At 50.8% G+C, this 13,225-nt stretch overlaps 2 protein-coding genes across 5 annotated transcripts; one reads left to right on the forward strand and one right to left on the reverse strand.

The window, feature by feature from the left end:
- Positions 1 to 443: 443 nt before the first annotated feature.
- GALT (galactose-1-phosphate uridylyltransferase) lies at positions 444 to 3,755 on the reverse strand. 2 transcript variants are annotated; one of them, XM_059142837.1, is made up of 11 exons: positions 3,593 to 3,755; positions 3,134 to 3,303; positions 2,834 to 2,909; positions 2,687 to 2,735; positions 2,458 to 2,587; positions 2,244 to 2,300; positions 1,976 to 2,098; positions 1,555 to 1,687; positions 1,372 to 1,455; positions 906 to 1,060; positions 444 to 615 (listed from the first exon to the last, which is right to left on the reverse strand). In XM_059142837.1, the coding sequence occupies exons 1-11, from the start codon at positions 3,672 to 3,674 to the stop codon at positions 535 to 537; spliced, it is 1,140 nt and encodes a 379-aa protein (XP_058998820.1). In that variant the 5' UTR covers positions 3,675 to 3,755; the 3' UTR covers positions 444 to 534. The 2 variants fall into 2 exon arrangements, with proteins under 2 accessions (XP_058998820.1, XP_058998821.1); XM_059142838.1 differs by having other exon boundaries at positions 3,509 to 3,732.
- Positions 3,756 to 10,449: 6,694 nt separating this feature from the next.
- On the forward strand, positions 10,450 to 13,164 carry SIGMAR1 (sigma non-opioid intracellular receptor 1). 3 transcript variants are annotated; one of them, XR_009346305.1, is made up of 5 exons: positions 10,450 to 10,721; positions 10,864 to 11,064; positions 11,198 to 11,290; positions 11,755 to 11,968; positions 12,096 to 12,233. XR_009346305.1 is itself a non-coding variant. In XM_059141702.1 (4 exons), exons 1-4 carry the CDS (start codon positions 10,571 to 10,573, stop codon positions 12,320 to 12,322), a joined length of 672 nt encoding a protein of 223 aa, XP_058997685.1. In that variant the 5' UTR covers positions 10,452 to 10,570; the 3' UTR covers positions 12,323 to 13,164. The 3 variants fall into 3 exon arrangements, 2 of the variants coding, with proteins under 2 accessions (XP_058997685.1, XP_058997686.1); XM_059141702.1 differs by lacking the exon at positions 11,755 to 11,968 and having other exon boundaries at positions 10,452 to 10,721; positions 12,096 to 13,164; XM_059141703.1 differs by lacking the exon at positions 11,755 to 11,968 and having other exon boundaries at positions 10,582 to 10,721; positions 10,864 to 11,017; positions 12,096 to 13,164.
- Positions 13,165 to 13,225: the final 61 nt, after the last annotated feature.

Consider the following 13,225-nt stretch of genomic DNA (forward strand, 5'->3'; position numbering starts at 1 on the left):
AGAGCCAAGCTGCAGCCACTCACAAAGCCAGGGTTCTGGCCAGCAGCCCAGTGTCTGGCCACTGACCACTGGGACCAGGATCCTGTTCACCAGCTCCACACCAAAGCCTCAGGCCTAGGCCTAATGAGCTGACATATCATCCTAGGGGTGGTGGTGAAGGGCTCTGGGCTTCCCAAAGCCTTAGCCACAGACAAGAACTCAGGATTTTAAACATTTCTTGAAACTATGATGCCTTTGTTACTCCAGAAATACGATAATCTATAGGCCAGATATAGCACTGAGTCTTCATTTGGGTTGAGATTTGGGGCGGAAATTTTGTACTCTAAGTTTTTGAGTATCAGCAGGCAAAAGAAGTTGTGGCTGGTGTTGTGCCATCAGCCTTTAACCCAGATCCCTGAGGATTATAGTTCATACTCTTCTGTCATTAGAATATGTGATTCAAGTTTGAGAAACACAGTTTACTTTTATTGATCCCACATCTTCCCAACCCCAGTCCCTGGTTCCCTCAAGCAGAAGGCCCTGTGGTCAGTGTGGTCAGGCGATGGTTGCTGTCTCCCTATCCTTCTGCCCCAGGCGGTAATGAACCTCAGGAAGTGTCCTTAGTCTCTCCGCAGCCTGGAAGGGAACAGGGGACAATCAGGGAGTATACGGGCTGCCCAGAATGGTGGTATGGAGTCATATGAGCGGAACAGTAGTAACGACTGCCTAGGAGACACTGAGGGGAAGGCTTGTAGGACCAGGAGGCTGGTGGTAAGGACTGCCAGAATAACCAGAGGTAGAGATGAGCAGCTTGAGTCCTTAGGAATGCCTAGGTTATGAGGTTTTCAGGGTCATGATTTTTAGACTCCCTTGGAGAAATGGAAGAGAAAAGGATCCCAAGAATCCAGGGTGCTCTGAAACCTGACCTGCTCGGGAGTGAGGTCCCTCTGAGCCTGGGCAAGCATTTCATAGCCAACCATGAATTTCCGGATGGTGGCAGAGCGCAGAAGTGGAGGGTAGTAATGAGCATGCAGCTGCCAGTGATCCCAGTTGGCTCCAGCATCTGATCCCATGGGAGCCCCTAACAGGAAGAAGAGAAAACTGGAGAGCCCATTTTTAATTCTTCCACCTAGCCTCTACCCCCAAACCAGGTTGGGTACCTAAAAACTACATCTCCCAGCATTCCTTGCCAGTAAGTAGACCAGGCATTGGAAAAGACTGGGAAACATAGTTTCACCAAGTTTGTTGTTCCACTTTCAGTCCCAGTATCCCTGCTCAGGACACACCCCACAAAAAGTATTTCAAAGCCTGCTGGGAGCTACAGTCCACTAATCTTGGCCTCAGGACCTCAAAAATGACACTGGGGATAGGTATGGATGCTCAAAGTCTTACCATGCCAGCCCATGGAGTAGGGAAAGGACGTCTCAAAAAGGTTGTCATACTTGGTCAAGAGCTTCTTCATGATAGAGGCTAGATCTGGAATCAGAGCCTGACTCTCAGCTGGGGCCAAGATGTTGGCCCTGCCAGAGCCATCCCCATCCTGTACGTGGCCCCTGGGTCAGTTGGGAGACTCACCATCACGCTCAGCAGGGGTCAGCTCAGGCAGGCGCCGCACATGCCTACGGGGCAGCAGCAGTGTCTGGTAGGGCCACACTGCCCAAAAGGGGACCAGTACCAACCAGTGCTCACTGGTTAAGACCAAACGTTCCTGGGCAGACCGAGTGGACATGAAGTCATCAAAGTGGGGGAGAGGTGAGATGGGGGAGGGGTTGTCAACAAATAGGAGAAGAAAAAATGTACTCAGAATCTGATAGCTTCTCGTCACCTCCACCACTACCATCCTATGTAAGCCACCATCCTCTTTCTTTTAGATTACTGCTATAGCTTCCCATCAAGTATCCTGCTATTTCCCTTCTACCCTTCTCCTTCACAGACCTTTCTCTTCTATGGTGAGATTAGGGGTTCCTTGGGAAAACAGGGTCTGGGTTTTTCCCACCTTTCTGAGCAGCTCCTGGTGGCCATATTCCATTAGCAGGGGCTCTCCACGTTGACTCTGATAGGCCCGCTGAGTTCGCTCCTCACGCTGGGCAATATCCGGCAGAAAACTACTGGCCCACACCTGTCAAGGGGCAGGAGGAGTGAAGAGCTGGCAGATCCTTCACCCCCAAGCCTCCTCATTACTTAGTCTGCCCCTCCAGTTCCCTTCCCCACAATACTGCCTTGGACTCAGCCCAGAAATCCACTGGAGCCCCTGACACACTTACCTGGCAGTGGGGATGGGGGTTGGAACAACCCATCATAGCTCCTTTGTTTTCAAAGATCTATCAGGTAGAGGTAGGGAGCTTTAGTAGCCAGAGAGACACGGAATCAGCCTCTCCTGACCACACCCTTTGAGAACAGGAATACCGCTTCCCAGCACCAAAGCTGTGTCACCCCCTCCCTGTCCATCCATCCAAGGGAGGAGGCAACCTCACAGACCTGCACCCAAGGATACCGGGCTCCCAGCTCCTCTGTCACTGAGGCCCATGCATCAATGACAGTGCGGATCTCAGGCACCGACATGAGTGGTAGTGTTACATCCGACCAGGGGTGGAAGCACATGACCTTACTAGGTAGTGTGGGAGAAGAAATGAGAGAGATACAGGGCTTAGCTGTTGCTAGGCGCAGAATCCAAGCCCTGGGTTGAAGAGAGGAAATCCGTAGTTACCAAACTCCTCGAGCAGCCTCTGCTTGGAAAAGGGGATGATCACTGGGTCCTGAGGTAAAAGGTTGTAGTCTGACAACAGAAGTTCCCCAAGAGGTCCAGCCTCCTCTCCCCTCCCCCCCCCCCCAACAGCAGCTACAGCCAGATTACCTGGATTGGGGGCATCAGGCTGCAGCGCTGGGAAGTCGTTGTCAAACACAAAGGTACCGTCATAGTAGGGATTCACCTACTGACAAGGTTTTGATAGAAGCATTTGCTGCTCCCTACCTACCAGTCACGTGGGCTTCAGGGCTGGACAGACTACAAGGGGGTGTGGAAGATGGGCTGTGGGGTCAAAGACTTGGTGGGACCTAACACAGAAGGTCGTCTACTCCCTTGTGGGTGAGGGGCAGCTCTAAGAGGGAGCTACTACTCGTGTTCCGGTTGCAGAAGGAGGTTCTAAAGGCTTACCTCTCCATTGGCCCGTGTGGCCCCGGGACACAGAGGGTTGTGGGGGTCATGGCGGGGAACTGTCGTCAGGAGAGGCGGCTCTACTTGCCCCTGCCAGGGCCGCTTCATGCGGTGAGCTGACACCAGTACCCACTCATCTTGAAGCGGGTTGTAGCGGATATGCTGATGTTCTGGGGACAGAGAGACAAGATCAGTCGGCAAAACTCTCTGACCCTCTCTGCCCTGGGTCTCACCCACCAGCAGGCCCAACCTCAGAAGCACCCTCTCAGCCCTGTCCGGCTCAGGAGCCAATGGCCGGGGCTTGAGCTTTCCCAGCTTCCATTAGCCTGGGACCACAACTCAGTCGCGCCAGCTTGGCGGGGTGGGCGCGCCGACCTGGGGGGGAAAGGACGATAACTTTCTAAGCAAAGGGAGGGCTCGGCTCCGCGTTCCAGCGAGTCCCAGACGCCCTGCAGTTACCGCTAGCCCGGAAGGTGGTGGCGGCGGCGTCTGCTTCTGACGCCTGCTGGCGCTGCTCAGGAATTGATCCGCCGCGCGACATTAGACCACTTGTGTGGGTGGGGATCGTCTGGAACTGTACAGAGCCGACTCTCACTCACCTCCGGGTTTGCCCCGCCCCACCCGGGTGACTGGCCAGTAGCCAGCACGTGACTGCCAAAGGGCCCGCCCGCGCACCCGCCCAATCGCGAGCCGAATTCAGGAAAGCCTAGCACTTTGGAGGGGCGGCTTTGGTCATCCCAATACCCCTTGCGCCAAGTCACTACCTTAGAAGACTCTCTGTAAAAGCCACGTATTGCAGATCCCTCAGCTCCATGACATTTACAAGATTTCTTTGCTGCATGAGGTGGTGCATTCGGTCATTCATTTAGCAAATATTTACTGAATATTTGTGTGTCAGGCCCCTAGCCTAGACTCCATGTGGGGCAAAGGGATGCCCCTGCACCAGTCAGGCATGGTCTCTGCTCTCCCGCAGCTTACAGTCGAGGGCCAAGTAGGGGTATAACCCTGGATCCATAGCTACCTCACTTACTTGCTCAATAGCTTTAGTGGAGGAGAAGCAAAATAGTATGGGGTTGAGGGTGGGAGTGATCTGCTTTAGCTGAACCCTGGCCTCCAGTTAGTACCTGGAGGAGTCCATAGCTCTCCAAAATCACAGCCCGCCCCCTCCAGGCAGGAGAAACAGGTTTGGAAAAAAAGGCTAAGTAACCATACTCTCTCACACACGCTCGTGCTGAAAGCACAAGAGGTAAGGAGTGTAAGAGGGCTATAAGAAATCTGGAAGTGGGGCGCCTGGGTGGCCCAGTGGTTTAAAGCCTCGGCCTTCCCACGGGTCATGGTCCTGGGGTCCTGAGATACAGCCGCCCATGGGACTCTGCTCAGCGGGGAGCCTGCTTCCCCCTCTTTCTCTGCCTGCCTCTCTGCCTACTTGTGATCTCTGTCAATAAATGTAAAAAAAAAAAAAAAAAAGAAAAAGAAAGAAAGAAAGAAAAGAAAAGAGAAAGAAAGAAACCTGGAAGTAAATGGGGTACCAGAGTGGCTTAGTCCGCTAGGCTCTGCCTTTGGCTCAGGTCCTGATCCCAGGGTTTGGGGATCAAGCCCTGCATTGGGCTTCCTGCTCCCTCTCGCTCCCCTTGCTTGTGCTCTCTGTCAAATAGTAAATAAAATCTTTTTTTTAAAGAGAGAAAGAAAAGAAAGCACACCTTCTTATTTAAAAAAAAAACAAAAGAGGGACGCCTGGGTGGCTCAGTTGGTTAAGCCACTGTCTTCAGCTCAGGTCATAATCCCACAGTCCTGGGATGGAGTCCCACATCAGGCTCCTTGCTTAGCAGGGAGCCTGCTTCTCTCTCTCTCTCTCTCTCTCTCTCTGCCTGGCACTCTGCCAGCTTGTGCGTGTGCTCGCACTCTCTCTCTCTCTTTCACAAATAAATAAATAAATAAAATCTTTAAAAATATAAAATAAATTTTTAAAAAAAAAGAAGAAGAAGAAGAAAAGAAAAGAAAAATCATGAAAGTGTGAAGAGGACCCCATGGCCAGTAGCTCCAACTACCACCTAGGTGGGATCAGGGGTGTTTCCTTTACACTAAGTTTAAATCCAAATTAATTCCTCCCATGACACTTTCAAAAAGACATCTAAATATTGTTTCAACCTCCTCCGTATTCCACAGTGAAGGACAGAAGCCTAAGGTCAGCTAAAGGATTAGTGGCCTAGCTAAGATTTGAACCAGGTTTCCAGGCTCTTCTCACTGCTCTAAAATGCCTCTGAGATTTCAGTGAGACTCAAGACAGAAACCTAGTGAGCTAGGAACCCTACAGTAGTAGGGAGGCCCCTTCCCCCAACCCAGGCCAGGCCAACCGGTGTTTTGCAGCTCAGATGCAAAAACTGGGTCTTTGGTCATTGACCTAATCTCTGCCCTAGGTCCTCAGACTGGAATCTAAAGAGGCTATTAGGTAGGGGGCAGGGAGCTGAGAAATGAGGCTTTTACATATACCACTGGCTTTTCATTCTTTGGAGTGGGGGTGAGGGGAGCTGAGATAGAAGATTTGTTTTCCTCCTCTCTCAGCCATCTTTGTTGTTGGGAGTGACTGGATTTTGTAGGCAGCCCCATTTTCCCAAGAATACCAGTTCTTTGGTGCCACTTCTTGGATTGCGATGATGTAGTTTTGAATGTAGGTGAGGTCCAGAGCCCATGGCCAAGAAGGAATTTTAAGACGTCTTTGGTGCAAAAAAGTGATTTTATTAAAGCAAAGGGACAGGACCTTGGACAGAGAGAGGGGCTGCACCAGAGTTGTGAGGAGTGATTGATTATATACTTGGGAGTTGGGGGTAAGGAAAAAGGGATTTTTTGTTTTGTTTTGTTTTTGTTTTTTCCAAGATGTTATTTATTTATTCATTTGACAGAGAGAGACACAGTGAGAGAGGGAACACAAGCAGGGGGAGTGGCAGAGGGAGAAGCAGGGCTCCTGCTTCCTGGGTCTCAACCTCAGGACCCTGGGATTATGAACTGGGCCAAAGGCAGACACTTAATGATTGAGCCACCCAGGTGTGGGGAAAAAGAGAGATTTTTAAGAAACTTTCCTGTGGTAAAGAGGACCTTCTAGAGATTGGAGGCCCTGTCCTCTAGTAAAGCATTAACCTGAAGACAGTTGGGAACTTCCTTTTGGAAGTTGGGTTATTGATAAGAATTTTTTTTTCTTGCAAATATCACTAAAACATTTGTAAATTGAGGGAGGCGGATGTCTAGTTGGACTGTGATCTCTGTAAGTTAAGCATTTGTTTTTCCTTAGCGGTTGGGCAGCCAGCAGGGCCCGAGGAATGTCACACCTGTCCCACCTGTGTGACATTGCCCCCTGTGTGGGGGGAAGGGGCTTGCATGGTGTCAGCTTGTGCTTTGTCCTTGCTTGCCTTCTGCCCCCTCATCAATGCCAGCTAACTCCTTACCCCCTTCAGAAACATTTCCAAACTTTCCAAACTTCTCTTCTGTCTCCCCACGATCACTTTTTGGGGGAAGAGTAAAATGGCTGAGATGGGGCCTACCGAGCCCTTCTCCTCCAAGATCTCTTCTACACTGTTGTTAAAAAGAACATTATAGGGGCACCTGGGTGGCTCAGTGGGTTAAAGCCTCTGCCTTCGGCTCAGGTCATGATCCCAGGGTCCTGGGATCGAGCCCTGAATAGCGGGCTCTCTGCTCAGCAGGGAGCCTGCTTTCCCCCCCACCCCCCACCCCCCGCCTCTCTGCCTCCTTATGATCTCTGTCAAGTAAATAAATAAAATCTTAAAAAAAAAAAAAAAAAGCTGTAGGCCCAAACTGGCGTCACATGTGACAAGTTTTCAAACAGAGGCTTAATGCCTCATCTAACTATGGTTTCAACTTCCCCAGAAATACAGTCTTCCCTAGTCAATCAGAATTTTCCGATTAGCACCAACGATTCCCTACCTGGGCCCTCTCCCCCAAAGGAAGACAAGGTAATCTGCATAATAAGAGGCCCTGCTTTTCCCCTTAAGGCAAAAGGAACAGGCCTGCACCAATCCTTTTCTCTTTCTAATCTTCTTGTCCCAGACTTCTTCCTTAAAAAAAAAAACTTCCACTTCCAGGGCACCTTAAGCATCGGACTCTTGATTCTGGCTCAGGGCACAAGGTCTATCTTGAGATAGAGCCCTGAGTCAGCACCCCACTCAGCCGGGAGTCTGCTGGAGATTCTCTCCCTCTTCCTCTGCCACTCTCCATTCCGTGCACAGGGGCATGCTCTCCCTCTCTCTCAAAATAAATATTTTTAAACTTTAAAAAAAAATTTATTTATTTATTTGGCAGAGACAGCAAGAGACAGAAGTGGGGAGTGGGAGAGGGAGAAGCAGGCTTCCTGGCGAGCAGGGAGCCCGATGCAGGGCTTGATCCCAGGACCCTGGGATCGTGACCTGAGCCGAAGGCAGATGCTCAACAACTGAGCTACCCAGGCACTCCTCAAAATAAATAAATATTTAAGAAATAAAAATAAAAACCTTCCATTTTATATACCTTCTCCTCAGAGTTCCCTTCTACTTGCTAGATGGGGTGCCACCTGATTCATGAATTGTTTAATAAAGCCAATTAGGCCTTCAGATTTACTTGGTTGAATTTTGTTTTGTAATATCTAAATATGGCTGTGACTAATTTTTTTATAAAACAGTTTGTGCTAGAGAAGCCTTCTGAAAGACCAGGGAAACTGTAGATCTAAAGAGTCCCAGAGAGTTCTGCCTAAACAGGGGCACAGAGGCCAGATTTTGGGGTTAGTCCCTGGTCCTCAGAGTTCTTAAGAGAATGGTCAGCTCAGGAGTGTCACAGAAGCCAGAGCCAATACTAAAAACGTTACCACCATAGGGGCGCCTGGGTAGCTCAGTGGGTTAAAGCCTCTGCCTTCATCTCGGGTCATGATCCTGGGGTCCTGGGATCGAGCCCCACATCGGGCTCTGTTGGGTCCATGGTCAAAGGAGCGAGACTGATACAAAGCGAAGGTCAAGCAAAGCTTTATTTCACGCCAAGCATCGAGAATCAAACTGACCAGCCAGGGCCATCTCTTGCAAAGAGGCAACCTCTCTCTGCCTTACAGACTAGCTTTTAAGGCAAAGGCCAGGTGGTTGGACCTGGCCATGCACAGGTGGCCAATGAGATTGTAACACAAGAAAGCTGCACAGTCCTGCTAGGTCACACATAAGTGACCAATTGAATTACAATTTACCCTATAGTAGATATTTGAACTAGCCTATCACCTCGGTCAGAATTGGCACCCAAAAGGCACCCAAAAAGGTGGGGCCCACACTCCTTGATAGCTAGGGAGACAGTATGTGCCCCCACTGATTGAATACCTCCACCTGGCCTGACCCACCCTTGTATTTGGGCTTTGTTACCTGGGACTGGTTTCCAGGGATTTGTTTTTAAGTAGGTCCCCTGGGGAGAGAAGGGGCAGGGACAGTTTAAGATTTACTGCATAAACAACAAAATCACTCTTTAACCTGATGGCATCCCTCTGGCTAAATAGGCCCTTACAGATTTCTGCTCAGTGGGGAGCCTGCTTCCTCCTCTCTCTCTGCCTGCCTCACTGACTACTTGTGATCTCTATCTGTCAAATAAATAAATAAATAAATAATCTTTTAAAAAAATGTTTCCACCATCACACAGTCTCCTCTAGATAATCCCTTCTTTACCTTAACCTTCTTGGCCAAGTTTCTCAAAAAATAGTCCATCTTCCCAGCCTTTACTCTTACCTGTACAATACACTGTAACATGTCTAATGGTCTGTATTAGATTAAGTAATATTAGCTGCTGTAGCAAATGACACCCCCCCAAACTCAGTGGCTTAGCAACACAGTCCATTGTGGGGGGATAGGGAAAGCAGCATTCAGAATTCTCCACTACTTAATTCTCTGTAATTAAGATAATAAGTGAGAAAAGAGTGAAAATGTAAAGAATTTCACAGGTTTTAGGAGCTAGATCTGAAAGTGACATACATGGTTTCTGGCTATACTTCATTGGCCAGAACACAATCATATGGCCTCATCAACTACAGAGTATACTGTGGAATGTAATCTGACTGCCCAAGAGCAAAAGGAAATAGATTTGTGAATGTATATATTATCATCTGAGCTACATGTCCCTACTGACCATTTCCCATCATTTTATCGGAAGTCTCAACTACATTTGACTGTGTTGACCCTTCATTCTATCACAATCATGTATAATGCTATGCTCTTCCAGTTCTCTTCTTCTTTGTGTTTTATTTATAAAACAAACACGTATGTCACCACTTGCCAGGCACTAATTGCTTTATAAATATTAACTCATTTAAACTTATCACAACGAAGGTATGTACTATGAGGTAGGTACTTTTATTCATCCCATTTCACAGATGAGAAAACTGAGTCACAGGGTTTAAATAACTTACCCAAGATCACACAACTAGTAGGTATCCAGAGCCAGGCTTATTAACCCAGTCCAGCTCCAGTCTAGTCTCTTTTTTCTTTCTTTCTTTCTTACTTACTTACTTACTTATTTACTTATTTATTTGACAGAAATCACAAGTAGGCAGAGAGACAGGCAGAGAGTGGGCGAAGCAGGCTTCCTGCCAAGCAGGACCCAGGACCCTGAGATCATGACCTGAGCCAAAGGCAGAGGCTTAACACACCGAGCCACCCAGGCACCCCTCCAGAGTTTCTTTCTTAATCACTGCACTTTGCTGCCTTTTTTCTCCCTTGCTCCTCTTCCTTTATCATTCCCTCCCTGTAACCCTGTTGGTTTACAATGCCCTTTTCTCACATTTTGTGCTTCAAAACAAAGAATGAATCGTAGGCTCCAAAAAACCCCCATGCTGACTCTTCATGGCGTCTTTTACTTGGAATAGGCCTCATTCCGCCTTCCCCATTTCCCTTAGATACATAGCTCAGGCGTCACCGCCTCCGGAAAGCCTTCCGTAACATTCCCAGGCAAAAGCGCCTTCTACTTTCTGTGCTAGCAAAGGTGACAATCACAAGTCCCAGGAAGCTCTACTTCCGGGCTCGCCTTATTCACCTGGGAGCCCAAACAGGCCAGTCCATTCTGAGTGTCACGGCAACCTACTAGCCCCACCCACACTCACCCCCCAACCCACACCTGGTTTGGCACTGGAAGCTACCCAGCCTGTAGACCCTAAACGCGGCCGCCGGGATGGCTTAGCCCCGCCCCTTCGCATCACGCGCGAGGCTCCGCCCCACCCCTTCGCGCTCCCCGCTTCCCGAGAAGGAATGGTTCAACCCGAGGGGCGGTGCCCGGGTGCCCGGACTGTTCTGATTGGCCAAGGCAAGCCGTACCACGGCGGTGGCGGGGGAACGATAGTGGACAGCGCTCCGCAGGTTTGGAGGAAGTGGGAGTCACAGCTCCAGGCCTTAGTTCGGTCCATCGCTTCTCTGTGCCAGGCCGCCCGTCGGGATGCAGTGGGCACTGGGCCGGCGGTGGGTGTGGGCCGCGCTGCTCCTGGCTGCCGCGGCTGTGCTGACCCAGGTGGTCTGGCTCTGGCTGGGCACGCAAAGCTTCGTCTTCCAGCACGAAGAAATCGCGCAGCTGGCCAGGCAGTACGCGGGTGAGCCGACGGATGACCGGGCGAGTGAGCGGGTGGAGGGCAGGGGCCTGGGGAGGCCCGAACTGAGCTGGGAGTTTCAGAAGCGCCTTTCCAGTTCGGAGTGGTTTTGGCTCTGACTCTGTTGTTCCTCTGACCCCGCCAGGGCTGGACCACGAGCTGGCCTTCTCTCGGCTGATCGTGGAACTACGGCGGCTGCACCCAGGCCACGTGTTGCCCGACGAGGAGCTGCAGTGGGTGTTCGTAAATGCGGGCGGCTGGATGGGCGCCATGTGCCTTCTGCACGCCTCACTGTCCGAGTACGTGCTGCTCTTCGGCACCGCCCTAGGCTCTCGCGGCCACTCGGGTCAGTGCTGGCGGCGGGCAGAACTGGGAGGCTGGGGCTGTGCAGGGGCTCATGCCTTCCTTTCTGATGTTTGGCCAAGCCATGTATTGGCGCGGATACCCTGATCTTCGGTGTCCATCTGATTGTCCCTTAGGACGCTATTGGGCTGAGATCTCGGACACCATCATCTCTGGCACCTTCCACCAGTGGAGAGAGGGCACTACCAAAAGTGAGGTCTTCTACCCAGGTGGGTAGGGGGGCTCTGTCATGTGGGTCCGTTCGTTCTGGGGTGCCCATAGTTGGAGTAGAGCCATATCATGGAAGCCATATCATGGGGGCTCTTGTCTGGTTCCCATACCGCCCGCGGGTGCACCACAGGTCCTCGATTGAAGCAGGTCCAAACGCCCCTTTTGCTTCCCACTGTCAAAAGGAAACAAAACAAAACCGCTTCCTGTTATGACACTGTTCTGTTAATCCAGCATTCCAGCAGTTGTTGGGGAGACAGTTGGGTAATCAGGTATCTTCTCATACCTCCAAAGACAAGACAGATTATCGTCTTCTTTGTTTCTGTGGTTAAAACATTTTACATAAAAAGTAGAGCTTTGGACTTCCATATAAGTTGAGGTTGAGTGTTAACAGGCATGACACATGACAGCGGCATTTCTCAGAAAGCCACACAAGTCTTATTATCACTCCCTCCCTATCTAACAGGCCCAGCCCAAGTTTAGCTAAATTTCTGCCTGACATGAGTGAGGTTTGGGAATGCAGACTTCCAGGACTCCCATACAGTGGCCCATGGCCTGGTGAGGTGGCCCTCCCTGGCTTCCCCCCAAAGAGGACGTGAGCCAGGTGATGGTACAGAGGAAAACTTAGGAGTGGCTATCTTGGCTTCTTACTCTTCCAGATGGGCGGCAAGGCCAGTGAGGTAAGGCCTTTTCCTTCCCTGAAGCTCCTGCTCTGTTCCCTGCCCCTAGATAGCCCGTGGGCTAGGGAGGTGGCAGCAATGGAAGGACAGGGCTAGGCTTCTTATGTGCACGCTCCCTGTTCCCCAGGAGAGACCGTGGTGCATGGGCCTGGTGAGGCAACGGCTGTGGAATGGGGGCCAAACACATGGATGGTGGAGTATGGTCGGGGTGTCATCCCATCCACCCTGGCCTTCGCGCTGGCTGACACGATCTTCAGCACCCAGGACTTCCTCACACTCTTCTATACTCTTCGCGCCTATGCCCGGGGCCTCCGGCTTGAGTTTACCACCTACCTCTTCGGCCAGGACCCCTGACCAGCCAGGCGTGAAGGAGGACCTGTGGATAGAAAGGAGCGGGCAGGCCCGCATGCATCCTCTTTCTGGAGCTCACGTGAAAAGACAGGGACATATTCACAACATGCAACTATTCCAGTTCCTGGTGTACGAGCAAGGACATACATGCTTATACAAACAATATAGACTCATGGGAACATACGGGACATACATGCAGATACAGTTCCATGTGTACAGCAGCATCATGCATTCACACCTGCCCAGAGAGGGAGCCCCACATATACCCAGGGGGCCAGTCATATTGAGACACACATACTATAGGCTTGACTCAGTAACTCAGGCCTTTCAGAGCTTCCCTGCCAGCAGTCAGGGCTCTGGAATTAGGGATGGGTGTGGGTATACACTCTTGTCTGGGCCTGACCCCTCAATCCAACAGCAGTTGAGGGGGGAGGAAGATGAAGGGTTACCTGTGGTGGCCCCCATCATCTCCCTGTCCTCACCATATGCCTTACCCCCATTCTCTTCCCCTGCTATGCAAGTGCTCTCGTGGCCTGTCCCCACCCTCCCAGCAACCAAGTCAACTGGGGAACCATAAGAATGGAGAATGCTGAGGTCAGGGTCCTCTTATCCTGAAAGACCCTGCCCCCAACCCCATTCATCCCTCAGGAGTATGATGGGGAGGCTGGCCGCAGCTCAGGACCCACTGCTGGGCAGGGGACCTAGAGAGGTTAGCCTAGGTCCAGGGAGCCATCCCTTGCCTAGAGAAGGTCTGCACACATATACCCCCATCACAGCTTTCAGACACTGCCTTTGGTGCACTGTCTGTCCATCTGTCTCTGTTAATAAAGACCTGTTGAACAGTTTCACTTCTTCGTGTGTCTCAGCAGCAGGAAAACCTGCTAATGTGAAGAAATTAAGGTCTGG

Source organism: Mustela lutreola, chromosome 12, assembly GCF_030435805.1.
Source record: "Mustela lutreola isolate mMusLut2 chromosome 12, mMusLut2.pri, whole genome shotgun sequence".
Lineage (NCBI taxonomy): Eukaryota > Metazoa > Chordata > Mammalia > Carnivora > Mustelidae > Mustela > Mustela lutreola.